This window comes from Drosophila rhopaloa, unplaced genomic scaffold (assembly GCF_018152115.1).
Source record: "Drosophila rhopaloa isolate 14029-0021.01 unplaced genomic scaffold, ASM1815211v1 contig_178, whole genome shotgun sequence".
NCBI lineage: Eukaryota > Metazoa > Arthropoda > Insecta > Diptera > Drosophilidae > Drosophila > Drosophila rhopaloa.
In genome coordinates this window covers 471,726-488,175 of record NW_025335059.1, presented here as the reverse complement: position 1 = coordinate 488,175, position 16,450 = coordinate 471,726, and the positions used below count along the sequence as shown (strand labels likewise).

The 16,450-nt window shown below is 42.6% G+C and overlaps 2 protein-coding genes across 9 annotated transcripts in view; one reads left to right on the top strand and one right to left on the bottom strand.

The window, feature by feature from the left end:
* Positions 1-1,494: 1,494 nt before the first annotated feature.
* Positions 1,495-16,450, bottom strand: part of LOC108047860 (sodium/calcium exchanger 3) — a 35,597-nt gene continuing 20,641 nt past the window's right edge. For 5 of the 8 annotated variants that reach the window (XM_017128248.2, XM_017128251.2, XM_017128249.2 and 2 more), the window contains exons 3-11: positions 7,254-7,345; positions 5,910-5,948; positions 4,690-4,719; positions 3,906-4,054; positions 3,283-3,382; positions 3,098-3,220; positions 2,883-3,041; positions 2,647-2,818; positions 1,495-2,181 (exon numbers count right to left, since the gene is read on the bottom strand). In XM_017128248.2, coding sequence (XP_016983737.1) covers positions 1,977-2,181; positions 2,647-2,818; positions 2,883-3,041; positions 3,098-3,220; positions 3,283-3,382; positions 3,906-4,054; positions 4,690-4,719; positions 5,910-5,948; positions 7,254-7,345 — 1,069 coding nt within the window. In that variant the 3' untranslated portion in view covers positions 1,495-1,976. Of the gene's footprint in view, positions 2,182-2,646; positions 2,819-2,882; positions 3,042-3,097; positions 3,221-3,282; positions 3,383-3,905; positions 4,055-4,689; positions 4,720-5,909; positions 5,949-6,718; positions 6,734-7,253; positions 7,346-16,450 lie in introns of all 8 variants that reach the window. The other 3 variants (XM_017128252.2, XM_017128253.2, XM_017128254.2) reach the window with 3 other exon arrangements.
* Positions 8,505-10,274, top strand: LOC108047862 (membrane-bound alkaline phosphatase). The gene is made up of 2 exons (XM_017128256.2): positions 8,505-9,734; positions 9,823-10,274. Exons 1-2 carry the CDS (start codon positions 8,505-8,507, stop codon positions 10,159-10,161), a joined length of 1,569 nt encoding a protein of 522 aa, XP_016983745.2. The 3' UTR covers positions 10,162-10,274.

Here is a 16,450-nt window from a genome sequence, read left to right as displayed (position 1 = left end):
GCAAATGATTAATATTGTACAATACACATACATATTAACTGTTTGGTTTGCCCATCAAAACATACAGATTCGAATCCTATCCTATCAACTATCGTACATCTATAGAACTGAATTTCAAATTGATCAGGCCAATCAAAAACTATAAAAACCATAAGGTAAATAAGGGAAAAGTGGAACCAATAAGTTGATAAAAAAAACTGCTCACGCTTTTTATCCAGTTACGCTTTCTACTCCTAGTTCTTTAGAAGTACCTACATCCTAAGTCGGAAGCACTTTAATCGTTTTATTTGCCCTTGCCATTATAGATAATCGTCTATGGGTAATTGGTTGTATGTCTGGTTATCCTCTGTATCGTATTGTTTCATGCACTGCCCCCGTCACTTCTATTTCGTTCACTATTCGCTTTATTCCTACGCTCCGCGGTAATATATTGATTTCCTTGCCATGGATATATTAGTATGGCTACAAGCTTACCCTGACCCCTGGTCGATTTCTTCGAATCGTTTGTTAACTGCATTAATATTTCTTGACTGTTCTTGACTGCTTGAATCCATCAAAAACTTAGGCATACTCTGATATCGTCTTAATTTCGGCTTAAAAAGGGAAATAAAAAGACATTAATTGAAATAAATTTAAAATGAAATTTAATGATAATATCTAGCAGTAAACATTGACAATATAATTAAATACATTATTTATTCATATTTGTATATTTATTCAATTGTTTCATATGTCGTATATGTATGCGGTAATTAATTATCAATTACGTCTAAATTTGGCGCAGTTTTCTCAACGAGTTCCCCGAAAAGTTGTGTGACCCCAAATATATAATACAAATTTATGCATGTGGCTATAAATATTATTAGGCTGTTCCTCTTCCATTAATTTGCTAGAATTTTGCTATATGAAAAATAGTACAACATTATACAAAAAATATGTAGCTGCTCATTACATTTGGATTACAATCAATTTTAGTTATTTTCGGTATTGTTTTGGTGTTTGTCTTAATATCCAGTTTTTCTACTTCGATCACTGCCAGCGACGTAAGCGAATAGAAAGTCTTTTGTAAGTAAATTGATTAGTGCTCTCTTGAAGTTCTCGTAGTGATGGTCTTTCTTGCTAATCTCTAGTAAGTAGTACCGCCATTTGCTTGGTCAGAGTTAATGAAAATGTTACTAGTTGGACTTGTGTCGATAGTGTGAAGTGACTAGAACTAGTTGTCGAGGAGGCTCCTATTTGTTAATAGTAGTTGTAGTAGTATTTGTAGTAGATGGCTAAGAGGGATTGCGTTTCTTGTTGGCTAAAACCTTTAGATTTTTCCTAAAACTTACACATGTATTAAATTAACAATGGTATTCGGCAGATGGAGAGACAATATCGAATTTGGAATGCGGGACCCAATGGAAACTCTATTTCAAGTCCCAGCCGATCCCGAATTTCCACTTTGTTTTTTGGGGTGGAGTAAGTACAGCATTAACAAACAACAACAGTGACTTAAGTTGTACACAGAATGATATAATAAATATAATCGTATTTTAGAAGGTAAATTAAGTATATATGGCGTAACAATAAATGATCTCGTTACAGTTACAAGATTGCTGAGCCGTGGCAGCCTTTCTGTATTTACAATTTATATATGAATAGAGACAATAATAGTAAAAATGGTTTTTGTATATAAGCCTCACTTAAACCTAGTTAAACATTAAAATTTTACTTTTAGTATTAACATAAATTTTACACAAGAAATATTTATATATAGCGCAGAGCACATTTCATATATATAAATAAATTTCATAAGTTTACATATAAAAACTGCATCTACAGCATCTTTCGACAGCTTCATAATATCGGTTAGCTCTTCTGTCTTCTGTCCTCCGTATTCTCGTCTAACTTTACGGACTCTGCCAAAAATCCAACGCCAATGCGAATAACAAAGCCAACGGCAAAGTCAAATCAATGATGCAGTTGCTGGCACCTTAGACCACGATGACGTCGTAGGCCTCCAGAATGCAGATAACCACATAGAAGACCCAGAGGAAAACCAAAATCGCTGCGCTGATATATTTGGAGACCTTCGGGCCGCCCAGTTCGGCGCCAATGCCCTTGTGCCAGCGCCGGAACATAATGATGAAGATGGCAATCAGGGCCTCACCGCAGAAGAGTGCCACGGCAAATCCAATCCTTAAAGAAAATAATAATTAGAACGAGTTATGTATAAGATATGAGTCAAAATTCTACAAATCTTACAAGGTGATAATACTAAGTAATAAATAATACAAATATATATAGTTTCAGTATAACTAGATAAGAAATAATATACTTGCAGCATTTCTATTCGAGTAGTTAAAATGTTTAGTTTTAAAAAGTGACACCAAATTAATAACAAAATTACTTATTTAGATTAATAGTAATAACAATATGAAACCCTGGTCTAGTGACGCGACTATCAAATAATCGTTATGCCTTATATAAAAAACAATTATGCCCCTCTTGTAAGTATATTATTTACCACTAGTAGTGGGTATACAAATTGAAACGTTTTAAAATTAATTGTCTATCTAAACGAGAGAATAATAAAAAGCTTTAAAAATCATTTCAAGTCTAAGCAATGTTCTAAGGACTTATTGGTATGAATGGGCTACTTACGTTCCCGGCTCCACGAAGAAGGCATTGCCATGGGAGCTGTGGTAGACGGCGGCAATGGTCCAGGCCAGGCCGATTCCCAGAAACACGTTGACCGCATTGCTGCCCGTGACATTGCCGATACAATTATCGGCGCCCTCGTCGTGCTTGGCCGCAATCATGCTGGCGAAAGTGTCTGAAGGGCAGAGGGAGTCCGGTGTTTGAGATGGATACTTCGACCGGCGTTTCGAATCACTCACCTGGTATGCTGGTGCCCAGGGCGACAAAAAGAATGGCCGTTACCGAGTCCTTGATGTTGAGGGCGCAGCCGAAATAGGAGGCGGCATCTCCGATGATGGCCGTGATGACGCCAATCACGAATATGGATACCACAAAGGTCACATAGCCGCCGCAAATGTCTGTGGGCGAGAATGTGATAAGAGATTGGCCACCGAGGACTCCAAGGGGTGCTTACCTGTGGGCGGCACAAATGCAAAGAGAACCTTCCAGAAGAGGCAGACGAAGTGGCTCACATAGCTGAAGCAGCTGGGCACCTCCTCCTCCGCATCATCGTCGTTATCGAACTCACTTTCCTCGGCTGCAAGTGTTTGTTTGCATAGAAAGGGCTATCTTGAAATTGAAAAAATTAAGCAAGTCTACCTGGGATAACGGTGAGGGCATCTTTAAACTGTTCCTTCCAGGACGAAGTGCCAAGGACGGCAGAAACGTTCGCTTTGGCCACCAGTTTGTCCACTGTAGCCTGTTGAATTTAAAAATACCAAATGATAAGAAATTTAAGTAGGTGAAAATCACATCAGTTTCACAACTCTTGAAAAACTATAAAAACCGCTTGGAAACGGCAATGTCAAAAAAACCGTAATGACTACTAACTTTTTCCTGCTCATATTGCATTACGTATACGCCACCGACAGACAACGAATTCAAGCTTATAAAACACACACAGACAGGGTCACAGACGGAGAGTAAACAGAGCACTTAAAGTGTCATTTGGAGATTTGCACACAATTAGGTGCTTATTTGGCTTACACCTGAGCGGTTGACGGTAACTCGATCTGGCGCGTGGATAAAGATGGCTTTCCAACTGGGAATCATTAGGGGTGTGAATGTCTCGCCCACGCATTCACTTAGCTAAATGTAAATGTGTGCTGGGGGATTTGGACTTGTTGTTTCGGTCGTCAAGTGAATGGAATTGCTTTTCATTAACATTGTAAAACTATTTGCGGATGTATCCGGTGTCGAAGGCAATCAAAGCGATTACTTACCTTGAATTCCTGGCTCTCGCGGATGCGCACGATCGCGGTGGTCAGCTCTCCATTTCTTGGCTTGCTCAGCAGCAGGATGCGATCCAGTTCGGTCAGGTCCTGAACTGCCTTTTTTTCGACCTCCTTGATTTTGGCTGCCATTTCATCGTCTTATAAGGGAGTAAACACTGAATTAGTTATCCGTTTCGATGGCGAGTTAAATAACACCGTGTTGCATGCAGCCACACCCCCACAAACAAAGTATCTCGTAATTACATGGTATTATAAAGTATAACTAGACAGACATAGGGTGTGTGTTGGCATACAAACGAAATGGTGATAGGAAATAGATTCAGAACAGAGATTAAAGCAGTGATTCGCACTAAAATATATACTTGGACTGAAACAGAAACTAAAGCACACATACGCCCCCAATTAGTGGGACACTAATTAGAAGCATATGGTGATAATAGGATGCGGGCTTCATTTGAAAAGGGGAAGTCAACCAAAGAGGGGAAAAGCGGAAACAAATCGAAACTCATTGAAATGCCAAGGCATCGCCTTTAAAGCCAATCCTCTTATTGGAATACATTTCAATTTAAAGCTTTTCGGCTTGAACCAGCAACTTTAATGAGCTTGCAAAATGTTTATGGTAAAGTGCCATCAGGATGCAATTGAGTGGAAAATGGAAATAGATAAACTGCATATTAGACAGACAGATACAAAGGCAGGGACAGAGCACAGAAGAACCAGGCATGCATAAGGTCACAGATTGACATTAGGTCCCCCGATATTGATGACTCACGAGTGGGATCTCCGGAGTGTTCGTGTTTTTCTATAGACATCGACAACCGACATTCGACAATCGACAACATGACAAGTACGTGGATGGGGTGGTTGGGGGTAGAGTTCAGAGAATCGTTGTTAAATGGTCTCAAACATGTTGGATATTGCTTCAACAATCACTTTCTAAATATTCAGTTAACGAATATGCGATGCCTACAATGACTGTGGTGATTTGTCTTTGAACCTTGCTACATTTTGGATGTTCTTTAGTCGGGTTATTACATTTAGCTTTGGTTTTTAATTCTTGTTTTTTTTATTTTAATCCAGAGGATCAAAGCACGCACACATATAGATACTTGACAGCAGAACAACACAGAACTGAATACATCGACAATGTCTTAAGTTAAATCAGAAGCCGTTCACGATTAAATTATATATTGCCTTACGTCTAGAACACACAGATAATACACGGTAAGTGGTAATAAAAAAAAAAGAGGAAAAGAGGAAACACAAATTACGGAAAAACAAAAGCCAAGTATCAGGTACTCATCAGCGTTTACGTTTATTACTTACAAATCGATTTGGCGATGCAGAGGCATGTTTGAGTAATACCGATGATATCGGAACGGTGCGAGATCGGGTGTTCGAGTTCGAGCAGCAAGTCGGGGCACAGGCACACAACAATGTGGGAGGAGCGGGCACAAGCGCGTTTTACAAATGTCCGCCGAGCATAGAGATAACCAAAATATTACCAAAAACTGTGACCCTGGTCTAACTTTATTTCAATTGAAGACGAAACCCGATTCGCTTGCTTGCTCTGGGAATTGCTTGGTTTTGCTTTTTTTCTTTTCTGTTTTTCTTACTTTACAGGAAGCTTGAAGCTTGCATTTATCAAGTGCGTGGCTGCTGCGTCGAAAAAAGCGCAATTGTTCGGGATAAATGCAGATGCAGTTGCACACACACACACATATACGCAACGCCTAAACATTTAGATACAGATACGGATACGGATACGACACTAAAACGCACATTTAGCTGATATTATGTATACGACATGTGGGTTAATGGCCAATCGAATTAACAAAACAATAAGACACATGAAATGATAATGCCGACCGCTTGCTTTCATCTTTCTCCATCGTTCTCATTTTGTGGCATATTCACTATTAACTGAACACTTGAAATGGTCGATCGATCGCGCAATATGCAAATATATGGCAAAGACAGATGTTTACATACCAAAAAATCGATTGAAAAATGATTCCTTATTAGTGTCATCTGCGTGAGGATTGAACGTGTGTCATTTGGCAATTACGGAGGCAAGTGGATCGATTGGATTAGAGAGACAAGTATGGACAATGGTGGTGTTAAGTCTAGTTTATGTTATGGCCACAAGCAAATGTCGATGGTTAGTACTTGGGATCTGGGTGCACAGTGCTGTGGGTGGTTGAGGACATGGTGGTGCTGGGGGACATGGAAGGGGAGGATCTGATAGCTAATCTTTCTCGGTGGGCTAGGACTAGCATTCGACATGGGGTTACAGAAATGGGAGTGAGCTACGCTAATGGCTAACTTCCATGAAGAATCACATACAGAACATAAAACCTTTCTGTTCATCGCCAGTAAATAAATACCCATAGTACATACAGAAAAGGAATGGGAAATAAATATTTAACAAAAAACATTAACAGGAAATGGTATCATATCTAAGGTGGGAGCATACACAACACCTAAGCGAAATACGCAATTAAATTATGTTTATTGCTTATTCTCGTGGAATGGCAGATTTGGGTTCAACCAAAAAAGGGAAAGAATAAAATGAATTTGCACTTTTTTGCCCGCAATTTCCGCACTCGGTGAAGGAAATAAATGGAGCAGAAACTAAATGTTACTGTCAAGAAACCCAAAACCCGAAAGTGTTGGCCAATCGCAATTGGACTCTCACTTTTCCCATTTTCCGTTTCACGTTTCAGCGCTTGGCGCTTCCACGCTCTACGCTTTCGTGTTCAATTAAAATAAAATTAATTAATGCACAATTCATGGCTTACGGTAGTGAGTGGAATCTAGAAGCATAAAGAACACAAATTAAAAGACCAAAAAGTATAAAAGAACCCATGAGTCGATAGGATGCGAAAAGACATACGAAACCAAATAACAATTTTTATCAAATCAAATTGGAATTTCCAATTTACAAAGTTTTCATGTTTCGGGTTTTTTCTCAGCTGGCCTTTTCCACCTGTTTGTAATATTTTTGGGGTCAAAGCGAAAGAGTCATAAGGGTACAAGGGATATTTTTGGGTGTGGAATGGTGGGGGGGAGGGGGGAGATTGGGTTTTAAGTTGGAGTGCTGAATTTCCCCAAAGTGTTGGTGTCCCGGGTGTGTCGCAGGCTGAACTTCTGACCAGGACAGAGATACGAGTGTGTGCCATCTTCGGTGCACTGCTAGCCGGGCTGCTTCACGTAATTTGGTTAGCATTTTCAGTTGGGTTTCGGGTGGTATTCATGGGTCTTTTGGGTTTTCGGGGTGGGGTTTTGGTTTCGGGTTCTGGTGCTGGTCACTGCCGCAGTGTGGCCAAAACTCACCTGGCGCCAAACGAGGTTCTCCGATGTGCACCTTGAAGCTGACGTCCTTCTCATAGCTGCTCTCCTCCAGGATATACAGATCGATGAATTTCCTGCAAGGGATTAGGACGCAGGGATTAGTGCTTAGCCAGGACATAAAAATGGGCGTGGTTTTGTCGGGTGTGAAGTGTGTAATCGACTGCATATAAGCCAAGAGCCTTCGGCTGTTTGATTAATGCTCTTTACCTTGGGTAAATGGTCGCAATCTTGACACTCGAAACGGAGCTCCGAATTTATTAGGCAGCATTAAGTGCGCAGCTTTCTGCTGCGACATTGCCACCTTGTCCCGCCCAATTATTCCCAATGCTGGGATGGTGTGTTGTGTAAATAAAAAAATATTACGTATACGCCCGGTGGGCCTTGTGAGAACATAAATATTTGCATTATTCATGTGTGCTGTAGTAGATACTTGTGACTCAAGTGGCTCAAATTATAATTGCTTCAAAGAATTTATTATTTTTAGCCATGAAATCGGTATTTTGGTTTGCTTTCAATGCGAATGCCCAAACATTAATTGGCCACAGCAATAGCGATAAGTTTAAGTGGGCAAACACGATGGTAAAAACTTTAAGATTTGCGTATTTAACCGTTTCAGCTTAGCTGACTACCACTCACAATCTTTTGGCTAATTTTCTCGCTGCCAAGTGCAAACCAAGGTCAGCACTCGCCCGCCGGCTCAACTTTAACCTTTCCCGCGGTTGGCAGCTGCCTTTCTTCCATTCCAATGCCTTTGCATTTCTCAGCTTGATATTAAAAAGGAAAACCACGGGGCGAAAAACAGTCACCTGTTTATGACCCGCTTTTTATGGCAGAAAATAAATGTGAAATGTGGCCCACCCCCCGCCCTAACTGGTTATACTGCCCATCAACTCATTCACGTGCCTCCGCCAGATTTTCCATCCTGATTACGTGATGGCCAATGGCTTTCCCGGCCATTTCATTGGAACTCGGTCCGCAACAAGTCTCACTACTCACGTGCCCGACTATTATTCGAATCCCACCAAACCCCCGTACAATAAATCTATAAAATTTGTCGCTGGCCATTGTAAATAAAAGCATGCTTGGGACTAAGGGAATTAGTTGGCGTATTAGATTTGATGCGATTTGGAATTTACGTCTCCGCCTTATCGTATCTTATCGCAATCGATTCGACCGAATCTTTCGATAGGCCGAAGTCGGAGTAACCGCCAACCAGGGTCAGTCTTGAGCAAGATGTTCCGCAGGTTGAACGCACTTCTGATCGCCATTGCCCTGCTGGCCCCACCCATTTGGTCGGCCCCGGAATGTGGCCGTAATGAGGAGCAGTGTAAGGAGCACAGGATGCATCCGGATATGCCGGAGCCGGAGTTGAATGGACGGGCATTCCGAGTGGTTGAGGGCGAGGAGACCAGCGCCTACTGGCGCGAACAGGGCGTTCAGTTTGTCCAGAAGAAGCTGGCCACCGAGTTGAACAAACGCCAGGCCAAGAACGTGATTCTCTTCCTGGGTGACGGCATGGGTGTGACCACCACCTCGACGGCTCGAAATCTTCTGGGTGGCGAGGAGAAGACCCTCTCCTTCGAGAACTTTCCCTATACGGGTTTCTCGAAAACCTATTCCGTGGATAAGACTGTTCCGGACTCGGCCTGCACGGCCACCGCTTACTTGTGTGGCGTGAAAGGTCAGGAGGGCACCATCGGCGTCAATGGGCAGGTGCCCCGAACCGACTGCAAGGTCATGCTGGACGAGAGCACCCACGTCGACTCCATTGCCAAGTGGGCCATGGAGGCGGGCAAATGGGCGGGTCTGGTGACCACCACCCGCGTGACCCACGCCTCGCCCTCCGGCGTCTACGCCCACATTGCGGAGCGGGACTGGGAAAACGATGCGGAGGTGACCAGCGACTGCGGAGCCAACTCTGGAATCCAGGACATTGCCTACCAGTTGTCCCGCGGCGAGGTGGGCAGCAAACTCAAGGTCATCATGGGCGGCGGACGCAAGAACTTTGTGGACTCCAGCCTGGAATCGTGGGGTAAACGTACCGACGGTCTGAATCTCCTCGACGAGTTCAAGGCGGCCAGCGAAAGGAATGTCTATGTGACCACCGCCGAGGAGCTGGCGTCTGTGGATGTGACCAAGACCGATCGCCTGCTGGGTCTCTTCAACGACGACCATCTGCAGTACCTGATGGAGACCACGGCGGAGAGTAGCCAGCCCACGCTGGAGCAGATGACCCGCAAGGCCATCGAGTACATGAGCCAGAGCGACCAGGGCTACTTCCTCTTCATCGAGGGCGGTCGCATCGACCAGGCCCACCACATCAACCAGGCGCGGATGGCTCTGAATGAGACCATTGAGTTCTCCAAGGCCATTGCCGCCGCCCAGGAGCTGACCAGCGAGGACGACACCCTACTGGTGGTCACCGCCGACCACTCGCATGTGTTCACTTACGCCGGATACTCGGTAAGTGCGGAAGTTTCATTAAAATATGAAATATCGCCCCTTTGTTAAATGAATTTTAAGTAATACAATTACTTTCCTTTATTGTTAGTACCGTGGTTCGGATATATTCGGAATGGCCCCAGTAAATGGACAGGATGGTCTGCCCTATACAGTCCTGAGCTACGCCAACGGACCGAGTTACGAGAACTTCTATGACGAGAAGACAAAGGAGCGCATCGATCCCACCACCGTGGTGACTGGTGCCCACGATGATGAGTTTCCCTCGGGAGTGCCAATCGACATGGACTCCCACGGTGGCGATGATGTGCCCGTCTATGCCCTGGGTCCCTGGGCGCACCTGTTCACCGGAGTCTACGAGCAGAGCACCATCCCCAGCCTGATGGCCTACGCATCCTGTTTGGGCGCGGGCCAGACCATGTGCAAGTAGGATGCCATGCCGCCTCGCCATAACAATTAAGTTTGAAGCTCATTAAATATAGCCAGCGAACGGCATTTGCATTCGCCTGCACTCGAGTTTATTATGCGAACGCAAACTGCAAATTGAATTAAAGTGAGTTTGCAGGGAAATTCTTAACTGGGTTACTCTGCCCCGAGTTTGCCGTTTCGCGGTGGTGGTGGCGGGGATTGACTTCCCATCATCGCCCTCGTAATTCACAGTTTGAAACTCATCAGGGCTTTGAAGTGAGAGTTGCTCCTTGCCCGACTTCTTGGCTCTGGCATTGTTGGGTTCCCTTGCGTGCGCACGCCAAAAGTTTGGAACCCATGCAAAAGTGCAAATGGGCACGTTTTAGCTCGTGCTGCGGAGCGATTAGGGAGATTAGCGGGCAGACTCCGTGTATTGCGAGTTTTGTAATTGCATATTTGCAATCCCAATTTTCCATACGCCATCAAAGGGTAATTAAAACCATTAAAAGACATGCGTCATCGCCGGGCTGACTAATTTGAAAAATTGCACGCAAATTGCCTGCTGAAAAGGGTTCCAATAACTTTATGCCGTGCGAGAACGAGAGCGTTTCCACCTCTATTTCCGATTCGATTGCACGCCAAATTATATCCGCCGCCCAACGAATGGATGTGTGTGTGGCGAAGACCTCATTTCCCCCATATGACAGCTATTAAACCAACAACGGCAAAGCGCCAACCTCAAAACAAGAACCCCCCCCACCAGTCGCTTACCCTGACATTCAATGCTAATTCTCTTGTATTGCCTATGCCTGAACCACTTCCGCCGTTTGATTTCAATGGCAACGACCATGTCGTTGTCGCCCTTTGTTAACCATACCCATAACCCATACCCACACCCGTTCCTAATCCATTCGAGGGGGTATGTAATGGGTCTATTGATTTTGCAAAACTAGCAAGTGAGCTTCTGACCAGAAGCAGACAAGTGGGCCCACGCTGTGGCCACCGAAAGCGACATGGTCAAAGAGCAGCTGTCGTGGGCTCAACCAGAAGGCCGGACGACTTGGCCAGCGGTCGTGGTTGTGGTCGTGGTCGATCTGGTCTGGACTGGATTGCCAACAAGTGTTCGAGAAGGTTCTTACCACAGAAAAGATAATTTGCAGTGGCCGATACACTGGGTGGGGGACATAGAAGTTTCAACCCTCCCCACTTAAATACGAAGTCCAATTCGGAAATTAATGTGCTCAAAAGAACTCTCCTAGTCTGCATAATCTTTTAATTAAAGATTTTTTGATGCAAGTTTAACTTTCAGCAAGAGTAGTGCCAAAATATATCTCTACCTCTCATGATTTTAATCTAAATTAATTACAGCACTGACTAGACTCTTAATAGCGAATTTGTCACAATAAAATAAAAAAAGATTTCCACCAAAAACTTTTACGACTTAGCAAAAAGTTAAAATTTGTTTCGTATACTTATGTTTTCAGCTGAAACCCAAACACTAGCTTTAATCATAATAAAAATGTTTAAAATACTCGAGAGAACTAGGCAATGGTTTCGAGCCATCAGGAAAGTGTGGAAAAAGTTGGACAAAGGGGGAGCGACTCACATTCCCACTTGGCCAAGACAAAAATCAGACAATTTGGTTAGATAAGCCTTGTAAGCCGACGATTACAGTCCGCACCTCCGCATTCCGGATCTGTTTCAGCTTCCGGCAGCTGCCGCATGTCCCACACACAACGACAACGTCCAGTAGCGTCTCAACTGATTGATGCCACAGCTCAGGCTAATAATCCGTCCGAGAGGTCCTGCCCCTCGTGCCTGCCACTCCGATTTCACAGCTCCTGCTAAGCGCCTCAATTACCTGCCCACTGGCTCCTGGCTCATCGGCATGCAAACCCACTGTTGTGTTGTCCCCCCATCCAATCCCATCCCCAGGAATACCCGTATGGTCAGGCACACATAATAGCATTACTTAGTCAACGCAAGGGCGAGGCCACCCCTCAGAAAACTGGGAATCGAAAAGGGAAATGGCGGTGGCGGTTGCGGAGTGGGGTGGTAAAACTTGTGCTTGAAAATAAAATTAAAGAAAAATACAGCAATTTGCATAGCAATGAGCGGTGCACAAGTTCCAAGCCGAAAAGGGCGGTGAGGGGACTGCCTTTGGGCGGGACTAACCATTGCATTGGCTAACTTTTACCTTTGGTTGGCTGTGTATCCTATCTGCCCACTTGGCAATTCCAGCTGAGCCACCCAAAAGAATCATCCACCCAGCGGGGAAACGTCGCTTTTGGTTGGAAGTTTTTGCGAATGACGTTGCGACTGCATATCATATTATTGGGGACGCAGTGTGGCTTTTGAGGTTTTGAATTTTAAATTCCCATTCAAGGTGAAATGTCTAAGTCACCTGGGTGCGGAATTCATTTCACCTCCACCACCGGTCACACTGAGCGAAATTAAAAAAGGCTCAGAGAAAGGTGACCGAGCGGAAAAGCCTTGGCAGCCAAACTATCCAGTGGTGTTGATTGCAATATGCATCCATTAGATTGCCAGCGTCCGGCCAGTCGGTCAATTAATAATGCCCTCTCGATAATTATTAATGTGTTTGCCAGGCGTCGTTTTAATGGAATTTCCAGGAAGAACTGCAGGATGTGCGGGTGGAAATTCGACAAGAAATTTCAGCGTCAGATTGATTGCCACTTCGGGGAATTCAATTAAGAGCGACTGCCGGTCGTCCTTGAGTTGTCGTCCATTCCAAATTAAAGGGGAATTAAATGACCATAAATTGTTTGGCACGTAGAAATTATCGCCAATCTGTTTGAAGTTGAATAAATGCGGATATTCCCTAGAGTTTTTCTTTTCAACAGGTGGACTCTGCGGTCAGTTGTGGTGAGCTCAAATTGAATGCGCCTTAATTGATTTTAATATTACAAATCGTAAAAAATTGTATGCTTAATAATTTTATGTACCATTAATACTCTAGTTAAAAGATATATAAAACCAAACCAACATATATATTTTCATTAATAACAAGTGGTCATTAATATGTAACTGGTAACTTAAAACTTATTTTTTATGGAATTAAAAGTTTCAGATTTCATATAATTTCGTTATAGACCATGGGATTTTAAGTTTAAAACAAACAAGAATTAATAAATTTCGGGAAAACAGAACATTGTTTTACGAAAATCAAAATGGGTATTCAAGTTACTTGGTAATGACAATCACTGAATTTTGCTCAAGCCTCTTGGCCATTAATTCAATAATTTTGCATATCAAACATGCATACTTAATGTCCGTGTGGCCTAAAGTGGCGTGCCACTGCATGTGAGGTATCAAGTGCAGATTGGATGGCAGCAAGGGCCGGCAGAGGGCAGAGGGCAAAGGTCAAGGGTGTTAATTTAATAAATTGAAAACTGAAAACGAAAAAGTGGCTATTCTTCGAAAGTCCATCAGAGGGTCATAGTTGTTGTTTCAGCGATCTATCAAGCTGTCAAATATTGACGAAGTAACGAGATTCATTAAAAATTTATCGAAATTTTCTGAGTTGCCTGAAATGTTGTCCGTTGGTTTAGTGCCCCAGTTCAGCAGGATTGCGAGAGTCCGTAATGACTTCTATGGACTTTAGACTGGCAGTAAAATTGAGCCGTAATTTGGCGAGTCTATCAAAACGTCAAGATTCACTGACTTGCGCAAACATTTCATTGAAACCAAGCTGGTTTACCTTTAAACTTTCTCTATTCTCCTCAAAAAGTAGATTAATTAGTAGAATGTTCTAATTTATTTTAATTATTTCCTGGGATTATATATACATATAAGCTCAATCCAAAATATTTCCGTCATTTTAAAACCTCAACAGAAATGTCTTTTAAATTGCTAAAAACAGGTCTTATCTGTGGTTTGTCACATGAAACGCAAAGGGGTGATCTAAACGTTCCGATAGCGACAAATTGAATGCATGTTCGACAAGTGAGCGTGACCGGAGTGCAGAACAAAGAGTTGCCTTCTGCCTTTGAGCGGGTGTCGCTGCAAAGACAACAAATTACACTTGTTGAGGCGCGAAATTAACAACAACACACTATCTCTGGGCCGACAATCGGATCCGGTAAATAATAACCCACCAGCTAAATGCGGGCCAGTCGAGCCATGTCACATGCAGGCGGTGTGGGTGGTGCTGGGTGGTGGAGGGTGGTGTGGTCCCAGGGGGAGGTAAATGGTTGAAGGTAAAAGGTTGGGGATACCCAGCGGTGTAGTCACGTTTCGTATGTCCTGGTTGGAGAACTAAATAATTCCATGTTGCGCTTCTTTGTTCTCAACTTAAACTAAACGGTTTTCAGCTGCACCGAGAAAAAATGCCGAGGAATTTCAAAAGTAACATAGTTCAAAAATAAATTGGTATTTATTTATTTTAATCTTTAATGTCAGGTAATTTAATTTAAACACAAACATCGTGTTCAGTTATTCATACTTATTTAAACTATCTTCTATGCAAAACAAATGTGAAAATAAGTTAACAAAATTTAATTTATTTATATAACTAATGGATTAAGCAATTTTAAGTTAAAGAAAATACAGTTTTTATGTAAAGCTTTAAAGTAACCAAAATGTACAAAACAAATGTACATGGAAAAAAAATAAACAATTTATAAAAAAGAATGGACTTTCCAACTTTCTCGTTATTTAATTGAATCAATCTCGGAAATGGTCTCCAGTAAAATCACAAATTAATTCTGTGGTTGTTGTTTCCCCCGTTTTTTCCTTTTTACAAGGATCTGAAGAAATTGCGGCTGACCATGACAAAAGTTTCCACACAGTAAATAAACGTGAGATGTTTTTCTGGAATTTTAGATTACCGTTTAATTGGCCACAGCCCCCCAGGTTTTTTCCCCCATTGTCGGCACGTGTGGTCGTGCCCAGATCTGGCTGTAAAACCACTGAGCAAACTCGCATTTCGTATTTATTTTTTTTATGTTTTTGTTTAGACAATTTCGTTTTTCTGTTGGCGCTGCCATGTCGTATGAGTAATAGTTCATTCATTAAAAGGCCGTAAAAATACAGAGCTCGGGGGAAAATATTCGGCGGAAATGTCGGAAAATGAAAGAGACCAATTCACGTCGCGTTGACCGTCGTAATCACCTACTTATTGAGTTGTAATTGCAAAAGTTGGAGTAATTGCTGAACTGAACTGAGCATTCGCCAGCCAAAAAGCCCAAGGATCCCTATTCATTAGCTTCCTGACTTTGTGTGGCCACAGGACGTTGGAAACTTTTTTCATTCGCCTGGGCGAACGCAAAACAAAGACGACCACTCAAGGAACAATTAATTAAAAAGAAGCTAGCAAATTCCTGATAACGAAGGAAACCCGATTCTTTTGTTGGGAAACTCTCGGGAAATGAATTGAATGCAAATCGAGTGGAAGCCAACAAATCCCTCAATCAAATTTGAAAAGCTCGAATAAAGTGATGTGCAGGCAATGGTTTTATTGCAGCGCATTTTCATCGAAACAGAGTACATAAATATATTTTCCAATTCATTATTCAATGCGATGGTATATACATACATATGAATATTAACTATCTAAGTACTTCTTGCATTCCAGCATATTTTTAATGGCAAAATAAATATACATAATGATTAAAAATGTCATATTTTAACTTAACATTAGTTTTTACTTTTACAAAAGGCTAAGCATTTTAAATGATTAAAGCTTTTGGATTTGAGTTCAATGTAATGAAATGATCTTTCTTCCTTTGTAGGCAACGCTTCTTTTACATTCTTTTCATAATTAAAACAAATGTATTTCCCTACCCATCACTGGTAATAAGTTGCACTTGGAAAGGAGCAGCGTTAATTGAGTTCTTCCCGAAAAGATACTCCTTTTAAAGGTTGTCGGGTAATTTTTAATGACCCCTCGGTGCTTGTGACTCATAATTAGCTGCGAGTCGGGTCACTTTGGGTCCTTACCTTGCCTTTCTCTTACCCAATTTCCCCGCAATTTCCTTGGTTTTCCTGCCGTGAGTCACACTGTGGTAACGTTTTAATGAAGAAGCCAACGAGAAAGAGATCAAAGTGCCTGTAAACAAAACTCGCTACCGTTTCTGACATGTGTGGGTGAGTATCTGCGGTTTGGCGCCTCTGCGTTTGTTTGAGTGGGAGGCGGGGGTGTGACCTTTGACATAGCTGGGTGCTTTGTGCGCTTTTATCATTTGTCAAAGCTGCTCTGTCACTTTCAGCTGGCTGCCGGTTTATTGAGTTGTAAGTTGACATACATAAATCAGCCGCAAACTGAGATGTCGCAAACTGAGATGCCACAA